Below are 22,754 nucleotides of genomic sequence, written 5' to 3' on the forward strand. Positions count from 1 at the left end.
AAATAAATAAAGAAAAATAAATTTTTTAAAGTTTCCATTTAAAGAAAAACAACTATCTATTTTAGTTTAGGGGAATTTTCTATTGTAAGATGGAGGTTCCATAGCTGGGCATGATGAAGCACGCCTTTAATCCCAGCACTAGGGAGACAGAGGTAGGAGGGTTAATGTGAGTTCAAGGCCACCCTGAGACTACATAGTGAATTCCAGGTCAGCCTGAACTAGAGTGAGACCCTACCTCAAAAAAAAAAAAAAAAAGATGGCGGCTCCTAAGGCTGAGTTCTCCCTTTCATTTCACAGAAGTGGGCTCCCGACTCAGATAGGATGCGCACACCTGCCTCCAAGGACTGAGCCCCAAAGTGGACCCCATGGAGGCAAGAACTAGCTGGGGTTCGTCAGCAGAGCCTGGGGAGAACAGGCCAGGCCAGAGCTGGCCTACATCCAGTCCCTCGTGGCTACCATGACTTGCCTAAACCAGGTCCCTGAGACCTTCCCCAGGGAGCTGTGGTCCAATACGCCTCTGTCCTAGGGCTTCTTTCTCTGTTTAAGGCTCTGATCTCTTCTTTTTCCTCTCTATACCCATCTCCTGTCCCTTCTCAGGAGGCCCCCACAGGTAGCTCCTCTGAGCCCAGGTGAAAACTCTAACCACTCTCAACTCCAAAGGAGGAGGCCTCTCTTGCTGGGGGGGAGAGGACAGATCAGATGGCAGTGCCCCAAAGCTTAGAGGGGTGCTTAGGAAAGGTGGCTCCAGGTTCACACACCTCTGGGAAGCTTTCAGGACCCTGAGTCTGTAGATCCAGAAAGTAGCTGCAGGTATCTTCCTCCCCACCTAGGGGAGAGCCATGGGGTTCCTTCAATACTAAAATGGGGAGAGGGACAAGACAGAGGGGTAGGGCAGCATCTCCACCAAGCCTCTAGGACATCATATGAGAACACCCCATCATGTCTAATGAGTGACTGTGAGGACCACACAGCTTGACACCTGCAAACATTTGTCCACCTGGGACTCCACAGGTCACCTCACTGCATCCTACCCCAGAGAAGACCAACCAACACTCAGGTGATAAGAGATGTTCCAGGAACCACTCAGCTGTTTCACATTGAGGTAGTGACTTTTACATCCCTAGCCTTCTTCAAGAACCTGGAATGGCATCAGATCTTGCCCCATAACGTCCCCATGAAACACAATCAGCAACCCAGTGAGACCTCTAATCCCATGGTATCACCAAGATATCTCCAAGGTAAGAGCATCTGTTTGGCCATATCTTGTTAGGGCCTCCTCTCCCCAAAGCCTGGGAGAGGAAAGAGTAGGGGCCAAAAGTATAACCACAGGCCCTTTCCTTCTGGGCCATAGTCTTCTCGGCTGTAGCTCTGACCACCTGAGCTCTGACATCATGGGACTTGGGGGTGCCCCATCAGTGAGGGAGGATAGGAGGTATCAGTCCTGAGAGACCCACCAACTAGTCCTTTGAATACCTGAAATAAAACAAGGACTAACACATGTAAGTAAGCTCTTTACTCAGAGAGGACAGACAGAGCACAGGACTTGTATACACACACTTCACTCGGGGGGCACCTTGTTCCAAGGGAAGGAGGCCCACACCCCACTCCCAGAGCAGCTCCCTGTGGAGGGTGGACCTAGCCCCCAATTCCAGCCCATTCTGGTAAGAACTGTAATGGAGCAAGCAGGAGACAGTCTATAGGTCACATGTGGCTCCTGGCGACCTTATTTCCCAGTCCCCAGTTTATCCTTCATGTCCACAGGAGGATGTACTTGGTCCCTCCACAGGGAGGCTCCACATGGGTTCCACTGCATGTAACATCTTGCATATGGCCTCACCTGCATTATCCACGTGGGTGTGATGGGGTTTAGATCAGGACAGGAAATGGGCCTGGGCTGGGGTGGTGGCTGGGCAGGACTTTACTAAATGGCTAGAAAGCCTGGGAAATTCGGGGCTCAGAAGCAAATGATTTCCATGCCCAGCACACAATACACAAACACAGTAACACCCACTAGCCCAAGAAAACACAAAGAGCTTGGGTAAGCAAGCTAAGCCCTAGACAGACAGCAGGTCAGGCATCAGGGGCTGCACCAGCTGGAGCAGAGGGGCCTCTTCCACAATCAGGTAGGATGTCGCTACAGCAAGCCAGACAGAGGCAGTGTCTGTCCATCAGCTCCTGCAGCCCTGCGGAACATTCTTCTAGCTTTCCAGGCACAGCATTTCATCAGACAGGCCCTTACAGCAGCCGGTCAGTGCGTCTGCTGCGCCACACCACCAGGCCGGCCATCACCACGGTCAGCAAGACGGGCACTGCAATCAGTGGGATGAGCACCTCGTCTGGGGGGTCCTCCCAGTGGCCCCTATTCCTGGTGCAGTTGGAAAAGAACTGCCTGTGGATGCCGGTGATGAAGCTCTGGGCCAGCGGGTTGGGCCAGTAGCATCCGACAATGATGGTTTCCACCTCGGTGCAGTTAGTGAAGCGCTCGTAGTACCTGTAGAGGCAGAAGGTGAGACAGCTCGCCCGAGACCCCCCTCACATCTTCCCAAAGAGACAGGAAAAGAGTGATCTAGGCTCAGTTGCACTTGACCACCCAGAAAGTGGGTCTGGAAGTCACCTCTCTGCCTCAGATGGGTCTCTGTACCTACAGCCTTCAGTCTGTATCCCTGCTCACATCTATGACCATGAAGCCATGAGCTCCCTCCATGGCATGAGGGGCCCAGGGCCACAGCCACAGGAACCTGCAAGTGCTCTCATCGTCCAGGGACACCGAAGGGCACAAGAGAAGAATGTTTGTTGTCAGGGCTGGCTGCCTACCAACCAAATCAGTCTGCTGTCACATTGTCGGGTGGTGGCAAGGGGGTTAGACTTGTGAACTCCAGCTTCCACCTGTCTGTCTCCTACTGGCAAGTTGACACTCTGTCCCATTTGGCAGGAAACATGAGAAAACATGAAAAGGACTCCCAGCGAACCTCCCATGATGTCCAAATGGTTTCTCACCTAATGAGCCTCTGTTTGGTTCTAGAGACCAAACAAGGGCCACAGCCGCCCAGACCCAGAGTTCACCTTGGTATGTGCAAGGATGTCCCAGCAGTCACCTGGCCTGGGGTTAGGTCAGCAACCACTAGAGGTGGTGACCCCCCTGCCACTGGGCTCTGGGAGGCTGAGGTCAATCTAAGAAGATCTGGAGGAAGCCCAGTGGGTGACTGCCCACAGCCAGCAGCTCAGGCTAGGGCCGCATTTGCTCAAGCCTGTGTTGAAGACAAAGGACAAACCCAGAAAGAGGATTCTGGCCCTGCCTCCCCAGAGGGTCAGGTCAGAGACCCACTTCTGCCTTCCTGTGCCATTCCAGGCCCTCCATATACAGGAAGGAGCTGCTTCCTGAAAGGAGTTTCAAAATGTCTGAACCCAGATTTCCCAAAGCATCTGTCTAGGAGTGAGAAATGGGGTAGCGGGAGTTGGCTGGGTCCCAGGCCTTCCTGTGTCCACTTATCTTGGGCAGGGCCCTGGAACCCAGGCAATCACTCAGTGAGGCTCCTGATTCATCCTAGTTGGGCTCTCAGAACACAGGTCCACCCCTGTGACCTCCCAGGTAACCTTGATAAGGACACCAGAAGGAAAGAAGTCTGGAACCCTCGTCCAGACACATAGGTCCCATGTAGGCTGTGGTGGTTTGATTCAGGTGTCCCCCATAAACTTAAGTGTTCTGAATGCTAGGTTCCCAGCTGATGGAGATTTGGGAACCAATGCCTCCTGGAGGCAGTGTATTGTTGGGGGCAGGCTTATGGGTATTATAGCCAGTGTCCCCTTGCCAGTGTTTGGCACACTCTCCTGTTGCTATTGTCCACCTGATGTTGGCCAGGGGGTGATACCCACCCTCTGTTCATGCCATCATTTTCCCTGCCATCGTGGAGCTTCCCCTAGTGTCTGTAAGCCAAAATAAACCTTTTTTCCCACAAGCTGCTCTTGGTCGGGTGATTTTGGCCAGCAATGCAAACCTGACTACAACAGGGATTTGACTCTGATGGAGCCCGTGGACATGTCCAAACTCTGGGGACATTTCAACAACCAGACTGGTAGGCAAACTCTCTCTTTCCCCCAATGTTCCTCCTGCAAAGCCCCAGACTCCACTGCCCACATACCCCTGCCTCAGCAGCTGATCTGAGACAGGGAGCCATCTAACACTCCAGAAAAACCTTATGCCTCAAAAGCACCTGGCATCTCTGTGTGAAGAAAACCACATGCTGTGACCGCCATGCCTCCAGGGCCTTTCCAGTGAACTGGGCCCCAAATACCACCCACCACGCAATGTCTGCAGGGCTCCCATTTGGCTGAGCCAGACAAGCTCCAGGGAGGATCCAAGGCCCAGGCCAGTTCATTCAAATGGCTGTGAAAAGAGCCATGGGAAGGACCTAGGTCCAGGCTAGTATGTGGGCAGGGCTAGGTGAGACTGTAGGAGGGCCGGGAGCAGGTGGCCAAGACATAAACAGTGTATGGGGGTGGCCAAGAGGCAGAGCAAGGTGGAATGGTCGGCACTGGGCTGATCCCGCAGCACAGCAGAGGACTCACACCATAAACTCGGACAGGTTACACCACTTCCAGACGTCCACTTTGCGCATCATAGTGGCGAAGGCCTTCCCACAGCGAGGCAGCCTTTCCAGCATTCCTGTCTCATTGCAGCAGCAGACTCGGGCACACCCACCTGGAGAGGGAATAACCATGACAAGGGGGACGTTCAAGGGACTCTGGCAAGTCTAACCTGTCCCAACCCCTCCTTGTTGATGTCCTCTCTCTGGCCAGTCCTCCCTCAACCCTGACCCTGGAGCATGTCCTCTGAGACTATCAGAGCAGAATGTCAGCCAGGCCCCGGGCCAGAGTCTTCAGGAGTGGGCAAAGATCCTGGGTGCAGCTCCAACTTGGAGGTCTGGGCCACCTGCCGCAATCCTGAGAAGGGTTCAGTGACCTGAGGACCGTCCACAGCAGGAACTCTGGGGCAGCTGCTGCTGCTGGGTTGGCACAGACGTCCCAACCCTCTCAAAGCCCTGCTTCGATTCGGAGAAGCCTGAGGCCAAGGCCCAACAGGGACGTGCGCTCCCACCAATGGGGAAGCCTGTGGTGGTTCAGAGGCCTGTACTGCTCCTCACCACAGGATTTCCTCAGTACCCACCCCCTCCACTGCTTCTCACCAAGAAAGACCCCTCCCACCCTCCATAACCCACCAGCATCACGCCTGCTCCATTTCCAGGTGACAGAGCCACCCTACTTCAGTACCTCTGTGGTGGTTTGATTCAGGTGTCCCCCATAAACTTAGGTGTTCTGAATGCTAGGTTCCCAGCTGATGGATATTTGGGAATTAATGCCTCCTGGAGGGAGTGTATTGTTGGGGGTGGGCTTAAGGGCTTTATAGCCAGTTTCCCCATGCCAGTGTTTGGCACACCCTCCTGTTGCTGTGGTCCACCTTATGTTGGCCAGGGGGTGATGTCCACCCTCTGCTCATGCCATCGTTTTCCCCTGCCATCATGGAGCTTCCCCTTGAGCCTGTAAGCCAAAATAAATCTCTTTTTCCCAGAAGCTGCTCTTGGTTGGGTGATTTCTACCAGCAATGTGAACCGGACTGCAACAACCTCCTTTGCCTGTCACATAATGAAGGAAACACTGCTCTATGTGGCTTGACTGGTGTGAATACAGTGCTCTGCTATCTGTATCCTGGAGTGTACAATCCTTCTCTCTTCTACATCCTGGGATGCATGTGTACAGTCCTGCTATCGAAGCCTGCGCGCGCGCGCGTGTGTGTGTGTGTGTGTGTGTGTGTGTGTGTGTGTGTGTACATCCATGCAGCCCGTCTTGGTGTGGGTGTGTTTGTGTGCCCTGAGGTGTATGTCCTGGGGTGTGGAGTACAGTCCCGCTTGCTGCCTATACCCTGGCACCCAGTGCTGGGCTCGAAGAGAGACCACAGCAGGGACTAGGAGAGAAGTTCCTGCCTAGAAGTAGGTGGATTTGGTTCCCTCCCAGGTTTCACTAATTACTAGCTTAGCCTCAGTTTCCCCATTTCTAAATGAGGCAAATGTCTGCCCAGCAGCCAACTTCATGAGGCTTGCACTGCAAGTGTCAGTAAGCCCTCGCTGGTTGCCCTTCCCCGGCAGAGGGCTGTGGAGGTGAAGAATGAATGTCACTCTCCCAGGTGGCAGCCACAAGCATGTCAAGGTGCCGTTTTCTACATATGCAGCTCACAACAAGCACTGAGTGTGTGGCTTGTTTATACTAAGAAAACAGTGGGCCCACACCTGACCACATTCTGATGCAGTGGCTCATCCCACTAGACTCCAAAAAGGAGGCCACAGCATTCCAGGTCCTCACACAGAGAAGACCTCAGGAGTCTCAGGCTTCATAGACAAGGGCCTGGGGCCACAGGGAGGGTTGAGAAGTTGGGCTGAGCCCACCCTTACCCTTGACCAGGAAGCCTGGAACCCTGGCTCAGTACAGCTCCTCAGTTATGCTTCTGAGGTCAAAAGGGTAATAAGAGCGAGTAAAGTGAGGCTTTTCAGAGTGGGAGGTGCCCACCTTGGCATTCACTTTGTGAAGAGGGCAGGAGAGACGGCTCAGATGCTTACCTGCAAAGCCTAATGACCTGGGTTCAATTCCCCAGTACCCACATAAAGCCAGATGAACAAAGTGGCACTTGCATCTGGAGTTCATTTGCAATGGCTAGAGGCCTTAGTGTGCCCATTCTCTCTCCCTCCCTCCCTCCCCCTCCCCCCCTCTCTCTCTCATTTGAAAATAAATAAATAAATTTTTTAAAATACATAAAAAAGAAGATTCCCCACCCCCTTTTAGAGATGGAGAGATGGATAAAGAGGTGCTTCCCTGCAAAGTCTAAGGCTCCATGTTCCACTCTCCAGGTCCCACGTAAGCCAGATGCACAAGGTGGTACACACATCTGCAGTTTTATTGCAATAGCTGGAGGACCTGGCATGCCAGTTGTCTCTCTCTCTCTCTCATTTGCTCTCTCTCAAAAAAAAAAAAAATTACAATAAATAAATAAATAAATAAAGGTTCTTCACTTTGTGAAGGGCCACATGCCTGTGAAAAGCACAGCTGCCTTCCTCTGCATCCACAGGGGCAAAGCAGACAGCCTGCCCGGAAGACACAGAACATGAAGGGACCTCCTAGCTGCCCTGGACCCGGATACCCAGACAGGACACCCTCTTCCCTCAGTGACCATCCAAGCCTAGGCCGAGAACCCTGGCTGACCACACTAGAGATCACCTGGAGGTCACTGCTGGTAGGGGTAGGACAGGCAGGACCCAGTGTGTGGCTATTCATGTCTTCCTTCATGACCCAAACCTCCATGAAACTGTGAGGAGAAGGGGCACGTGGGTCACTCAGCCCCAGCCCCACCTGTCGCATGGGGACCCTGCCTGATGCCACTGGGTCTCCACATGGAGATGAGGTCTCTGTACCTACTGTCAGTGCAGAGCATCCTTCTACCACAGAGACTTGTTTAGCAAAGCGCCCTGGGTATCCATGTCCTGTGTGGACATCTGCCAAGGAGTGTGACTAACCCCTGTCTTCAGGGGAGCCGTCATGCAGGGGAGGAAGAAGAAAACACAGGGATCCAAGAGTGACGAGGATGAGGACGGGGTATATTAGATTGTGGGGCTCAACACATGGCCGGCCATATCAAGAGACCTGAGTTCAAACGATGGCAGCAGGATGGAAGGCAGTAGTGCGTGGTGCAGTAGCTTGAAGAGGCTGAACATTAGGCAGGCCCGTCAAGATTCAACAGATCGACATGCGTTGTCAGGTGGCAGGCAGGCCAAGGAACAAGAGCAAGATAAGCCAGGTGTCCAAAGCGTCATGGCATCAGTGCATACCAGCCAAGGCCCAGGAGGGAAGAAGGCCACACCTGCCAGTGAAGGAAGCTGCCATCTCAGACCTCCCAGACGCTCCAAGGGGCCTGAAACCCACCACACAGTGGTGTCTTTCCCAAGGCCACACAACTTTGAGGCAAGCAGTTAACAAACCAAAGACTAGATGGAGTAGAACTCAGAGCCATGGGTTTGTTGAGGGTTTTTTGTTACCCTGCAGGTATCTACCCAGCCTAGAACACGAAGTAAGAGGGGCCATATGAAGCTCAAAATGGTACGGAATGGAAGGTCTTTAGTAAACTGACATTTGACAGGAGATGAACCACAAACAACGTCACCTTCAGCCAACTGATAAGTAAGTACTGCACCTGGGCAGGGCAGGAAGACCCCTGAGAAGTCACACAGCACAGATGACCTTCTTGTGGGTTCATGCCCAAACCCACAGGACCTATATCAGTACAAGAGAAATCCCAAGTTACATCTCAGCTAAAGCAGACCACAGACAGGCCCCAGCAGGTGCAAAACTAACCTTTGCGGAGGAGACTCCATGACTTGTCACCCTCACCAAACTGCCACTATTTACCTTCCATGGAGGATGAATGGCTCAGAGCCAAATGTCAGCTGAGTACTGCCTCAAGACAAAGAGCTGTCAAGGGGTTCAGGATACATCAAAAAGGAGGGCATGCAGCTGGACAGAGTGTTTGGTGGTTAGGGCACTTGCCTGCAAAGCCCAATGGCTTGGGTTTTGATTCCCCAGCACCCATGTAAAGCCAGATGCACAAAGTGGCACACGCATGCATCTGGAGTCCATTTGCAGAGGCTGGAAGCCCTGGTGCACCCATTCTCTCTATCATAATAGGAGGAAAAGATCATGGCATCAAAATAAAAGAGAGACTGATTGAGAGGGGGAGGAGATATGATGGAGAATGGAGTTTCAAAAGGGAAAATTGGGGGATGGAGGGCATTACCATGAGATATTTTTTATAATCATGGAAGTTGTTACTAAAAAAATTTAAAAAGAAAAAAAACTTGGAGCAAAATTGAAAACCTCTTGGACTATAAGTCAATCTCCCAAATACATAGCAGCTTTTAAGGGTGAAAAATCTAACTGGCTAAGGGCTACATTTAACCAGCAAGTAGCTTCTGCCAACCCTAAGAAGCCAGGCTAAACAATGTCTCTCAAGTAAGGGGGCTGAAGAAATGGCTTAGCAGATGAAGCGCTTGCCTGCAAAGCCTAAGGACCCATTTTCAATTCTCCAGGTTCCATGTAAGACAGATATGCAAGGTGGCACATGCGTCAGACATTCATTTGCAGTGAGCAGATGCCCTGACACACCCATTCTCTCTCTCTCTCTCTCTCTCTCTCTCTCTCTCTCTCTCTCTCTCTCTCTCTCTCTCTCTCTCTCCTTCCCTCCCTCCCTCTCTCCTTCCCTCCCTCCCTCTCTCCTTCCCTCCCTCCCTCTCTGTGTCTCAAATAAAAATAAATAAATAAGCCCAGTGTGGTGGCGCACACCTTTAATCCCAACACTCGGGAGGTAGAGGTAGAAGGATTGCTATGAGTTCAAGACCACCCTGAGACTACACAGTGAATTCCAGCTCAGCCTGGGCTAGAGGGAGACCCTACCTCAAAAAATGAAAAAAAAATTTTAAGAGTACTTTTTTAAAACTCAAATAAGAAAAAAATAATAAGTCAGCCAAGTCACTTAACAAATAAGCAAAAATAAACAAAAAAATAATAATACCAGGAAAAGATCAGCATCCAAATTTGCTACAGTCATTTAATTTTGAGGTTTTTTAAAATATGAAACATTGAACAAAATGGGAAAATGTGACTCATGAAGCAGAGAGCAACACAAACTGCCTCTGAGGTAGCCAAAATGTTGGACTTAAAATAAAAGAACTTCAATGAACATGTCATAAATTTGTTCAAAAATCAGTGGATATTATATACAAAGAAATAAAAGAGCTGGGATGGTTGGCACACTTAGTCCCAGCTACTTGGGAGGCTGAGGTGGAAGCACCTCTTGAGCTCAGGAGTTCAACATTAGCTGGCAACATAGTAAGATCCTAGAGAGTAGGCAATGAGGAGACTTCATACAGGGCTGGAGAGATGGCTTAGTGGTTAAGGTGCATGCCTATGAAGCCTATGGACCCAGGTTCGATTCTCCAGGTCCCACATAAGCCAACTGTACATAATAAATAATAAACAAAATAGATATATAAATAATAATAAACAAATTTTTTTTAAAAAGTGAAGAGCTAGTGGGCTGGAGGGATGGCTTAGCAGTTAAGGTGTTTTCCTGCAAAGCCAAAGGACCCAGGTTCAATTCCCCAGGACCCACCTTAGTCAGATGCACAAGAGGTAGCATGCATCTGGAGTTCATTTGCAGTGGCTGGAGGCCCTGGTGTGCCCATTCTCTCTCTCTCTCTCTCTCTCTCTCCCTCTCCCTCTCCCTCTCCCTCTCCCTCTCCCTCTCCCTCTCCCTCTCCCTCCCCCCCTCTCTCAAATAAATAAATAAATAAATATAAATATTTTTAAGTAAAGGGCTAGAAAAAAAGTGAGGGGCTAGAGAGATGGCTTAGCAGTTAAGGCACTTGCCTGCAAAGCCTTCAGACCCATGTTTGACTCTCCAGATCCCACTTTAGCAGGACGCACAAAGATGAGGCAAGTGCAAGGTTGTCCATGCCCACTAGGAGGCTCAAGCATATGGAGTTTGATTGCAGTGGCTGAGGACCTGGTGGACCAATTCCCTCCTTCCCTCCCTCCCTCCCTCCCTCCCTCTCTCTCTCTCTTTCTCTCTCTTTTTCACTCACTTGCTCTCGTTCTTGCTCTATTTAAGAAATAAAATAAAAAATGAAGATGAAATAAGCCCTGACTGTGATGGCTCATGCCTACAATCCCAACTGAAGTAGGAGGATGGAGGAGCTCAGGGCCAGCCTGGCTACAGGGTGAAAAAAAGAAGGTAGAATAAAGATACTACCAGATAAACAAAGCAATAGCATTGATAGCAGGCCCATGTTACAAGAAATACTAAGGGAGGCTGGAGATGCAGCTCAGTGGCAGAATGCTTGTATCTCATGGGCAAGGCCTTAAATTCAATCCACAGTACTCAAAAAAATTACTAAAGGAAGTTCTCCAGGTTGGAAGGCAGTGTCCTCAGACATAAATCTACATGCATGTAGTGGGGACAGAGCACTTGTCAACATAATTATGCAGCTATGAAACACAAGTTAAAGGTCTGTTTCTCTTCATTTCTTCTATTAACTTAATTTAATTGCAAATTGTGGGGCTCATTGGGTAAAACTATTTGCTGCACAAACATGAGGACCTGAGTTTGGTCCCTAGCACCCATGTATAAAGTTTGGCATGGCCATGAACTCCAGTAACCCCATTGCTGAGCGGGGCAAAGACAGAATTGTTGGGGATCCCTGGTCATCCAGCCTGTCCCCCCCACCAAAAAACAAAAACAGACAGCTCCAGGCTCAGTGAGAAACTATTTCAAAGAAATAAGGCAGAAGAGCTACAGGGGAGGCCACCCCACATCCTCCTCTGCCCTCTGCAAATATGAATGTGAGGTAAACACACCTGCACACAAATGTGCACACACACAAAATTTAAAAATGTAACTCATAGGCTGGACATGATTACACACTCCTGTAACCCCAGCACTCCAGAGGCAGAGGCAGGAAAAGCAAGAGTTGCAAGCCAACATGGGCTACATAAGATGTTGTGTCTCACAAAACCAAGAGCTGGGGATGTGACCCAGTAAAGTGCTTGCCTAGAATACTCAAGACCCTAGATTCAGTTCTGTTACTGGAGGATGGATAGTTTATAAAACAACAATGAAAATAATTACATAGGTGGCACTACAACATGTATAAATGTAATATGTTCTACAGTCGAGTACAAAGGGGACAGTTGAGATGGTGGATGGAATATACAAGAACAAATGAAGAAAGTGAAAAATGGAAAACCAGCAAGCTAATATAATTAACTAATACACTCTTTTCCATCAGCTTCTTTAGAAAAACTGAAATTGTGTAAGCTAATAATTATAACTGTATTATTGAGTTTTTAAGGCAATGATGGAATATGTATAATAAAAATAATGGCCCAAATAAGTGAGGAGGAAGAGACATAGAAGCAGCCTTTTATGCCTTTTTATTTTTTTTAACTTTTTTATTAACAACTTCCACAAACAATATAACAATATTATAATCCCCTCCCACCACCCTCCTGACCCGGTTCAATTCCCCACTATACATGTAAAGTCAGATACACTAAGTGGTATATGCATCTGGAGTTCATTTGCAGTGGTAAAAGCCTTACCATACTCATTTTCTCTCTCTCTCTCTCTCTCTCTCTCTCTCTTTATCTCTCTATCTCTATCTCTGTCTCTATATCCTCTGCTCACAAATAAAGATAAAGATACTTTAAAAAGAAAATTACTTTAATTACTATTCAATCAAAAAAAATTAAATTCTTGGTAAGAAGTTTCACCAAAAAAAAGCTAAAACCTATACTCTGAAAACTAGAAAATATTACTGAAAGAAATGCCATGGGGTGTATGTAAATGGAAAGACATCCTATGTTCATGAAATGGAAAAAGTAATATTTTTAAAATGTCAATACTTAGTATATGTGTAAGCATACATTCCAACATGGGTATGTAATTAACTAAATTTGAAGACCATTAGTTCAAATCCTTCCAGAAAATAGCTTTCAAGTTTCCTGCCTGCTTTTCTAGCCTCTTATCTCTTGTGTTTACAATCTATATTTTCACCATATTGGGCTTTCTGTTGCTCTCCTTTGTTTCATATATTTGCACATTCTTCCTCCTTTAAACCTTACAGATTCCCTAGCATCATGCTACTCAAAATACGGCCCTTGACCCACTCCATGGGAGAGAATACATTCCCTGATACTGAAAACTTAAAACAGGGGTAGTCATGAACCCTTGGGGTGTAATGTCTGCTGATATCTGGCTAAATGTACATACTATGCTTATCAAACTGCCCAGTAAGCACTTCACTTAATGTTCTTACCCTTATATTAATGCTACTCTCACTTTTTTTTTTTTTTTGGTTTTTCGAGGTAGGGTCTCACTCCGGCTCAGGCTGACCTGGAATTCACTATGTAGTCTCAGGGTGGCCTCGAACTCACAGCGATCCTCCTACCTCTGCCTCCCGAGTGCTGGGATTAAAGGCATGCACCACCACACCCGGCATACTCTCACTTTTGATAGAGAACCTTCTCTTTTCAGATGGCAGTGACCATGGGATGACTCAGAAGGCATCATGGTGTTGAGAAGAAGTGACAGGAGTGATCAGTACTGCAAGATCTCTATCACACCTTCCAAGGCTCAAGGTCCATTACAGAAGAGGTGGTGGAAAGAATGCAAGAGCCAAAAGAAGGGTAGGACTCCTTACAATGTGCTCCTCCAGGCACAAAATGGCCTGAATATCCATGACCTCACAGTGCCTGACACTACCTACACAAGACCATCATAATAGGAGGAAAAGATCATGACATCAAAATAAAAGAGAGACTGATTGAGGGGGGAGGGGATGTGATGGAGAATGGAGTTTCAAAGGGGAAAGTGGGGGGACGGAGGACATTACCATGGGATATTGTTTTCAATCATGGAAGCTGTTAATTAAAAAAAAAATTAAGAATATAAAAAATATGGCCCTTAAGCTGTTTGTTACAGTATATGACAAGCTAAGTAAAAGCTCCTAGAGGAAGCCTTTAGAAACCTGAGTTGCATTTCCTATGGCCATCCTTATCCCCAAGGGCATGGGCAGTAGACCCTCCTGTGCATCACAAGGTACAGACTAATTCAGATGCCATGGGGAGCTGTGTGCTGCAAGATGGCCATAGCACATGGCATTTTTATTTTCATGTTAGTCATTTTTAATTCAAAAAATCTACCAAACTTTGAAGATGTGAGCCCTTACTATGTTTAAAATCTTGTGTTAATGTTTATTAGATTTGTTTTTGCTAAATAAAATAAAATTAAATATATAATTAAATAAGAAAAATAAGAAATTCTTTTTTAAAGATGAGTTCTTTTTTAATATTTTATTTTTATTTATTTATTTGAGACAGAGAGAAAGAGACATAGAGAGAGAAAGAATGTGCACATCAGGGCCTCCAGCGACTGCAAACAAATTCCAGATTCATGTGCTACCTTGTGCATCTGGCTTATGTGGGTTCTGGGGAATCAAACCTGGATCCTTTGGCTTTGCAGGCAAATGCCTTAATTGCTAACCCATCTCTCCAGCCCAAAAAATAAGAAACTCTTTTTTTGTTGTTGTTTTTTGAGGTAGGATCTCACTCTAGCTCAGGCTGACCTGGAATTCACTATGTAGTCTCAGAGTGGCCTTGAACTCATGGTGATCCTCCTACCTCAGCCTCCCGAGTGCTGGGATTAAAGGCGTGTGCCACCACGCCTGGCAAGAAACTCTTTGTTAAAAAAAAAAAAAGAAGAAGAAGAAGTCAATACCAAAGCAATCTCCAGATTCAATGCAATTCCTATCAAAAATCACACCAGGTCTCTCACAGTAACTGATAAGCTGACCTACCCTAAAATTCACATGCAAAAGACCCAAAATGCCCAAAACAACACTGAGAAAGAAGAACAAAGTTGTAGTGCTTATAACAAAGCTACAATAATTGAGACATTGTGGTACTGGCATAAGGTTAGACATATTAATTAATGAAATACAATTAACGATCCAGATACAAACCCTTGTATCTGTGGTAAATTGATTTTCTATAAAAGCAATAAAACAATTCACTAGAGGAAGACTAATGTTTTCAATAAATCATGATGAAACTGGATATACATAAACAAAAGAATAAAGTTGGGGCTAGGGAGATGGCTCAGTGGTTTAAGGCACTTACTTGCAAAGCTGTCAGCCCAGGTTCAATTCCCCAGTACCCTTTTGCAAAATGCAAAAGGTGGCACATACATCTGGACTTCATATGCAATGGCAAAAGGCCGTGGCATACTTGCTAGCTCTTTTCCTCTAGGCCAGCCTGGACTAGAGTGAGACCCTACCTAGGAAAAAAAAAAAAAAAAAAAAGCTAAAACAAGTAAAGAAAAAATATTTACAAAAGAAAGAAAGAAAGAAAAGAAAAGAAAAGCTAGCCAAAGGCCTAGCATGACATGAGCCACCTCATTCACACCTGCCAAGGGCCAGGAGACATCACAGAGGAAGTGATGATTTAAACATGAGTGCTGCTCTCACTGCTAACCTGACAATCAACTCTAGGGAGACAGCGACAGACACTGAGGACATGCTGCTGACATGCTCAACACTAAAGTAGACTTATAGCACATCCACCAAGGATCAAGGAACATTGCAGAAGAGGAGGCAGAAAGATTGTAAGAGCTACAAGGTGGGAGGAAGTATTCTGAAACAATATTCCTTGCCCGACAGACAGACCCCAGACAGACCAATGCATCCATGACCCCACAGTGAATACCAGTGATCCCACTGACAGCCTTCAGTGGAACACGGGTGAGGGACAGGGGACAGAAGAGTACAACCTCATGGGAATATGATCAACATCCAATGTGTTCACAGAGTAAAGTTCATAATTAATTAAAAAGAAAACCTTGGATCAAGAGAGTTATTTGTGTGAAAGAGGGTTTTTATATCTGTGGCACAACAAAATAAAATATATTTGGCATTTGTTCAAAAAAAAAGTTACTAACACCAAAAGTGAGAAAAAAAGGGGGAATGAATTGATAACATAATAAATTTAAATCTAACTATATTAATAATGAGATTCAAAGAAAATGATCTAAACACTCCAGAAGCAAAGACAATTGTCAGATAAGTTTGGGTGGGTTGTTTGTTTGTTTTTTGGTTTTCCAAGGTAGGCTTTCACTCCAGCCCAGGCTGACCCGGAATTCACTATGTAGTCTCAGGATGGCCTGGAACTTACAGCCATCCTCCTACCTCTGCCTCCCAAGTGCTGGGATTAAAGATGTGCGCCACCTTGCCCGGCTTCAGATAAGTTTTTTTAATCAAGACCTAACTATGGACTACTTCCCCAACTTCTACTTCAAAATAAAAATACTCAAACAGGCTCAAAGCAAAAGGATAAGAAAAGACAGGCTACATTGTCACTAATCTGAATAAAGGTGGTGTGACTATATTAATATTGGACAAAGTATACGTTGAAGAAGAAAAACACATTATCAGACCCAGTTTCAAAACGAGAGAATCTTCCAGAGCAAAGGCCAACAAGAGGCCACAGCAGTCCTAAGTGTTTATGGACCCAACAGTGCAGCAAGGGCACAATCCCAGACACCGCAGCAGTCCTAAGCAAATCCCAATCCTGGATAGAACCACAAAGTGAAAATAGCAGATCCACAATTATCACTGGAAGAATTCAACACTTTTCTCCCAAAAGTTTATAAAATAAATAGACGAAAACACAGAAAGGTTTTAGAAAACTTGAACAGAGCAAGGGTATGGGTGCTCGGGGGCAGAGATATGCCTAGGAGAGGAGGTATGGGCAAGTTGTTAGACTAAAGGAGAGGTGCCAGTGGAAGACAGATTTAGGGTCAGGTTGGGGCAGAACGCACAGGTCAGAAGAAAGCTTTCCTTCCCTGATAATGTTGGAGACCACTGTGCATGAGCCTCTGCTCCCCATGCAAAAGTAAAAAGCTATGAGGCTGAGGGCTCCATTGCCAGGCCTCCGGAATACTGTCATCGCCCAGAGTAATCGCTGACTGGGCTACACACCAGACCCAGCCAGGCCACAGACTGCGTGGGAGTCTCCAAGGTGAGGACCCAAGAACTATTTATTACACAGCCCCTCCAGGCGACTCCAGTGTACAGCCTAGGCTGAGAGTGAGTGATGGAAAGCAACGTGCACTGGGGTGCGCAAGCGTCACACAGGGCCCACTTGGCTCCAGCACCGTTGGGTTAGACGTGCTCCTCAAACTGCAGGAGACACCAAGAGTGTAGATCCAGAACCGTGCTCTAGGAGTGAGGGCATACATCAGCAGGTAGGGGCATCTTTCTAAAGTATTTTATTTATTTATTTATTTATTTGACAGACAAAGAAGGATAGAGAATGGACGCCCCAGGGAGTCACTGCAGACAAACTCCTGACGGGTGCGCCCCTTTGTGCATCTGGCTAACGTGGGTCCTGGGGAATCAAACCTTGGTCCTTTGGCTTTGCATGCAAATGTCTTAACCACTAAGCCATCCCTCCAGCCCAGGTAGGGCATCTTTAACCTAAGCCTTGACACATCCACTGTGTCTGGGAGCCTGTGTCTTGGAAGCACCCCCCTGGCAGCCCCTTACCTGTCCAAGACCTTGACACTTCAGCTCACTCAGTACTGGCCAATCACCCCCTTCGTAGTCCAGCCTGCAGACCCAAACCAACTGGACAGAAAAGGAACTCAAGATAGAAACACTGTTGCAAAGAAGGTCGTCTGCTCAGTAACATATGGTGGAGGTCAAGCCACCTGCCAGAAAAGCAATGTCCTGGCCTAGCCTGAAGCCCTCCCCTCAGTGCTCATCCTTGGAGCCATGCAAGGCTTGCTTCCATGCTCGGCAAGCTCCCAGGTGAAGTGAGCCTGCAGAGCTCCCCCTCCCCTCGCCTTCCTTTCCCTCTCAAGCACCTCCAGAAACCAGACTCCACACCAGGTTCAAGAATTCAGATTGGACCTCAAAAGCACATCATTCCTCCTGCCCCTTCCAGAGAAAAATGAGAGACTGAAGCCAAGAAGAAAAACTACCTTCCCCAGGGCCAAACACAGGATAAGCATCTAAGTCAATGGTGGTGCCTGGGTTACCTCCAACCCAGCTCAGATGTACCTGTCAAGCCAGGTGGCAAGAAAACAGCCTGGTCCATACCAGAGAAGATCCTAGGGACCACATACAGACAAGTGACAGTGAAGGCAGCCTGTGACACACATGTCCCCCCACCAGCCCTCCTTGTTCCATAAGAATTCTGCGGCTCATTAAGGAATCCCCAACTTTGACTTCTAAAAGTCTACCTGACACCACATCCAACCCTTGTCCTCGGTCCTGGGCTTGGCTTTGTCAACCCCGAATAGAATCCTTTAAGCACAAGCACCCATGGGCAGATTTTGATCTTCCCCCTAACATCCTAGTGGTGCCAGCTAGGCATGTCCCACCAGTCACATTCCCTGGTATCCACACTCTTCTCTTGGTCCTCCCAGACCTGAAACTAGGTACCCTCAACCTGCCCCAACAACCGTTGTCAGACCACTGAGACTCCTGCTCTTCCTTTCTTCCCCTCTTTCTTCCTACACCTGTTCTCCTCTTCATGACTGAAGTCAGGAGGAATCAGAATCTTAGAAGGAACTGTCACAGCCAGCCCAGGTCATGGCTACTTCTAACAGCCTATCTCCCACATGCAGGGCAACATCTGATACATCTTCAAATTGACCATCATACTCTAGAACAAAGCCCTATAAACACTGAGTACCCTCAAATGAATCTCACTTTTTCAGTATGCGTGGTCTCTCTTACACCCCAGAGGGCTGATCAAAGACAGCATTGATGCCTCTCCACCCCCAGCACCAGTGTTGTTCAGAACAGTTGTTGCCCAGCCCTTTTCCATAGCTCTACCATCCTCAACCAAGTGGGCCTAGCTACTTGGAAGAAGGGGTTAGAAGTCTTCCACAACATGCCTGTCTTACAGCTCTTCCTCAAATCTGTGTGTCCCAGATTTCCACAAGCCTCAGAACTTTGAGGTACATCAGAACCTTTACATGCCCTAGAATCATATAATATATATATATATATATATATATATCCCAGAACCTCAGATACTCTAAATCTCTGGACTGCTGTTCTATGCACCCCACAATCTCTACTTACCACAAAACTTCCACATGCTCCAGAACCTCTATAGATCCCACAATCTCTACACACCCCAAATCTGTGTCCCCCAAATATCTATGAATCCACAATATCCAAATGCCTGAGAACCTGTGTGCTCCAGAAGGTCTACACATACTCCAGAATCACCACATAGCTCACAATCTGCATGCCTGAGAATTTCCATGTGCCCAGAACATTCATGTGCCCCACAATCTGTGTGTACTCTGGAACCCTTGCCACTTCCAGATCTTTGTGTGTCCCTGATCTCTCTGTACATGGTACAGCAAGAGCCTGGCTCAGGCAGTTATGAAGTGTCATCATGGACCACATCCATCCTCAGGCAGATGTGCTGGATAACTTCCCTGCCCAAGGAGTGCTATGAGGATGCTCTGGGCTAACCCCAGGCAGGCACCATGGGACACAGGCAGCACCCTCCCCAGGGGCCCAGTCTATCACCATTTGCAGAGCACAGAGAGCTTGAGAGGCTCCCAGCACAACCCCACAACCTACCCAGAATAACAACAATGGTGGTTAAAAAAAAAAAAAAAGCAACCTCTGGAATACTGTGAAACTGGTCACTGCCACTCAAGCCACTAGCTGCACAGTAAAATTTTCAAGAATGGAATGAAAACAAATTCATTCTGGTTAGCTCCATCTGGAAGCAGAGCACTTGGGCCTCTGCACCTTTTGTCTCAGGGACTTCAGATGCTGAGCAATGACAAACAGCCAAACAGATGCATTTCTGAGAGGAAGAAAGACCCTTTGTTGGCAGTCATTTGGAAATGAAATTAGACATCCTCGTCCTCAGTGGAGATGAACACAGCCAGACTGTGTACAGCCCAAAGGCCTTGGTCAGCTGACCTCAAGGGACAGTTCTGACCACAGTCTCTGTGCGCCAGCAATTCCCTTCCTTTGCCTCTAGAAAGAGAGGGCTGTGTCAAATGACCTCCACAACACCTCCAGGGCTTCAAAATCTATGGCCTGCATTTAACAAACCACTTCCATGAAGACTCAATCCTCATGGCTGCTTGCTACCCACCTGACTCAGAATCAGTGTGACAGGTGACACATTCACTCGTGATAAAAATGGTGGCACCATGATCACACACACACACACCAGGGTGCTCTATCACCAGGCACACTCTGCGTCATCATGAGCCCTTTGTCTCCACAGCGCATGGTGACTGTGACTGAACTGAACTGAGACAAATCAAGCCATCACCAAAGCACCCTACAGCTGCATTCATGTTGTAGTTGGAAGAACAGAGGCTAGGAGCCAGTAAGCGCCTTGTGATATTGGGATTATGATCTGCTATTCTCATCCAATCACAAGGGACCTGAGCAAGCGCTGTGCACCATCACAGCTTCCTGCTGGGGGGACACCTGCTGGACTCCCCATGCCCAGGGCCCTGAGCCGTGTTGAACATTTTCTGAATAGCACTGTAGAATTTCAAAGGACCCCACAGGTCAGCACCCTCCTTGTTTGGAAATGGTCCTTGCTGGCTGCTGTGCTGGCCCTGCTCCGAGCAGTGGCTAGTCCCCATTCTGCAACCCGAGGGCAGGTCCAGACCCTAGGGCGTCAGGATCCAGAACACAGAGGGTCAGCATCCCTGCGCGGGCAGACAGCTCAGACGCCACCAGAAACAAACTGCACGTGAACACGCAGTCACACAGACCCAGACAGGCACGTGTATACACGTAGGCACACAGGCACATGTGCACACATACACGTACACTGAGGCATATTGGCACACTCACACGCACGCATGCACATACAGATGTACCTTCTTATTCCTGGATAATTTCTTTAGTGAGATATGACAAAACAAGCTTTTCATTTCATCCATTCCTATTTTGTGAGCAATGATGCTCCCTGAGCCCTGTTTTCTCTCTGGGAAGGGATTAGGAGGGGTGTTCTTAGAAAGATGAATGCTGCCCTGGCAGGATTCTTACCAGCCTCACCCCTGCACCATGTACACACGTTCAAGGCCAGCGCAGAGACTGCCTCACAGGAGACTCATCCCCAAGGAGGAAGGCGGGTCCCCGGATGTCGCAGCCCTGGGGAGACCCCGCACGTCCCTGGCTGCCCAGGTGTTTGGCCTTGAGCTCCTCAGATGGGGAGCGGAGCCGAGGACCCTCCCGCAGAGCCTGGGGGATGCGCTAGGGTCGCAGTGCGTCATTCCCAAACTCCAGCGAAGGGGAGGGGCGCGGCCCTGCGCGGAGAGGAAGGGCTGGGGTCGGCACCGTCCCGAAGCCCCGAGGGGCTGAAGTGGCCCCAAGCCACAAGGCCCCTTACCACAAAACAGCAGCAGCAGCGGGAGAAGACGCAGCCGCCACGCGCGGGTCTCCATGGCCAGCCAGCGGGGCTGTCAGGCTCCTGCTCGCGGAGCTGCGGAGGAAGCCGAGGCTGGGGCGGGGCCTCCGGGAGCCCATCCCCCATGCCACGCCCCCTCTCGCACCCGCAACCCAGCCTCCCTCCCTCCCGAAGGTGAGGTGCAACCTACGTGGGGGTGGGCGACAGGGGATGCGTGTGGAGAACGTGGGAGTCTAGAAATGAGAGTGCACCAAGCTGGAAGAGTGGGAAGGGGCTCTGGGGGGAACGATGCAGTTGAGACCGGAGTGAGCTGGGTGTTCACACCGCAGACTAGGAAGGGGTGAGGATGGGTCCGGGGCTGATGGAGGGCTGGGGGCAGGTAAACGGAGAAAAGAAATTGAACTTGGGGGGACCTAGGGTTCATTTATGCCAGGAGAAGGCCAGAGTCCAGGTAAGACCCCTGGAAGGGAGAAGCCCTGTCGCTAAGGGACAGAAAAAATAGGAAGGAGGTTACTGTGTGGAATGCAGAAGGGATGTGAGGCACTGTGTATTGTATGTGCATGTGAGAGTGAGAAAGTGTGTGTGTCTGTGTGTGTGTGTGTGTGTGTGTGTGTGTGCACAGAGTGTACAGGTGACTCACATGTACACACTAACGGCCAATCGAGAAGCAAACTGACAGCAGTGAGTGATGCCCACATGACCTGGCTTCTAGCAGTTTGGGGGCTCCTCTGAGGACACAGAGCTGCAGTGTGCTCAGCCCTTGGCATAGGCACTTTCCTCGGTGGGCACTGGGACATGTGCTCCAAATGATCACTGTTGGGATCCAAACTCCCAAGACCCAGGCCAGAGGACACTTCTGTCCTCCAAGGCCCACCATCCCCTAGAGAGCCTATGCTGGCCTAAGGGCTGAGACACAAGCCTGGCACTATGGCTTCCCACCTGACAGGTCCTCCCCCCTGTGTGCAGCAGTGACTGAGTGACCACCACCTTCACATGAGCCCAGCTGACTTGGCGTGGCTTAGAGGGACCCACATTCCAACTTTCTGTGAGTTTTCACTAAAGCAGTTCTGATTAGAACCAAATTGACTCAACAGAGACTTAAAGCTGATTCAAATTGATCAATCGCCTTCTGATTACAAGGACGTGAGACAGGTCCAGGGCTGACCAACAGTTCCAGCACCCAGGCCTTCCACACACAGGTAAGTAATCAGCCCTCTGTGCTAACAGGACAAAAAGAGAAGTCTAAGGGCCAGAGAGATTGCTCAGTGGTTAAGGCACTTGCCTGCAAAGCCTAATGACATGAGTTTGATTCCCCAGTACCCACGTAAAACCAGATGGTCAAAATGCATCTGAACTTCATGTGCAGTGGCTAGAGGCCCTGGTGTGCACATTCCTCCCCCTCAATCTCTCTCTCTCTCTCTCTCTCTCTCTCCCCTTACAAATAAATAAATAATTTTTTTAAAGGCAGTCTAGAAATTTTTCAGTGCCAGGGATGGGATACCTTCCGGTGAGTTGTTGGCCAGGGAGGTCCCTGATGCCCCCAAAACATTATAGGTCATTGCCGAGGCCCTTGGTTTCCTACCAGGAATAGATGGTAAGACCCTATTGCTGAAGACTCCACATACTTGGGCTGCAAGGCCACTGGGAAATCCTACTGGAACTGAGCTGATAACCTCCTCCATGTAGACCAACTG

The 22,754-nt window shown here is 48.5% G+C and overlaps 1 protein-coding gene across 1 annotated transcript; it reads right to left on the minus strand.

Moving 5' to 3' along the window:
- Window positions 1-1,498: 1,498 nt before the first annotated feature.
- Ramp3 (receptor activity modifying protein 3) lies at window positions 1,499-21,162 on the minus strand. Its single transcript, XM_045135980.1, has 3 exons — window positions 21,043-21,162; window positions 4,567-4,699; window positions 1,499-2,491 (listed from the first exon to the last, which is right to left on the minus strand). Exons 1-3 carry the CDS (start codon window positions 21,095-21,097, stop codon window positions 2,236-2,238), a joined length of 444 nt encoding a protein of 147 aa, XP_044991915.1. The 5' UTR covers window positions 21,098-21,162; the 3' UTR covers window positions 1,499-2,235.
- Window positions 21,163-22,754: the final 1,592 nt, after the last annotated feature.

Source organism: Jaculus jaculus, chromosome 16, assembly GCF_020740685.1.
Source record: "Jaculus jaculus isolate mJacJac1 chromosome 16, mJacJac1.mat.Y.cur, whole genome shotgun sequence".
Taxonomy (NCBI): domain Eukaryota; kingdom Metazoa; phylum Chordata; class Mammalia; order Rodentia; family Dipodidae; genus Jaculus; species Jaculus jaculus.

Bases quoted from the DNA above. Each gene is read 5' to 3' on its own strand.
- Ramp3 (XM_045135980.1), bottom strand. From the start codon at position 21,097: ATGGAGACCCGCGCGTGGCGGCTGCGTCTTCTCCCGCTGCTGCTGCTG. The intron at 4,700-21,042 runs GTAAGGGGCCTT...TTCCCTCTCCAG, and splicing joins GCTGCTGCTGCTGTTTTGTG to GTGGGTGTGCCCGAGTCTGC. The intron at 2,492-4,566 runs GTGAGTCCTCTG...CTGCCTCTACAG, and splicing joins AACCTGTCCGAGTTTATGGT to GTACTACGAGCGCTTCACTA.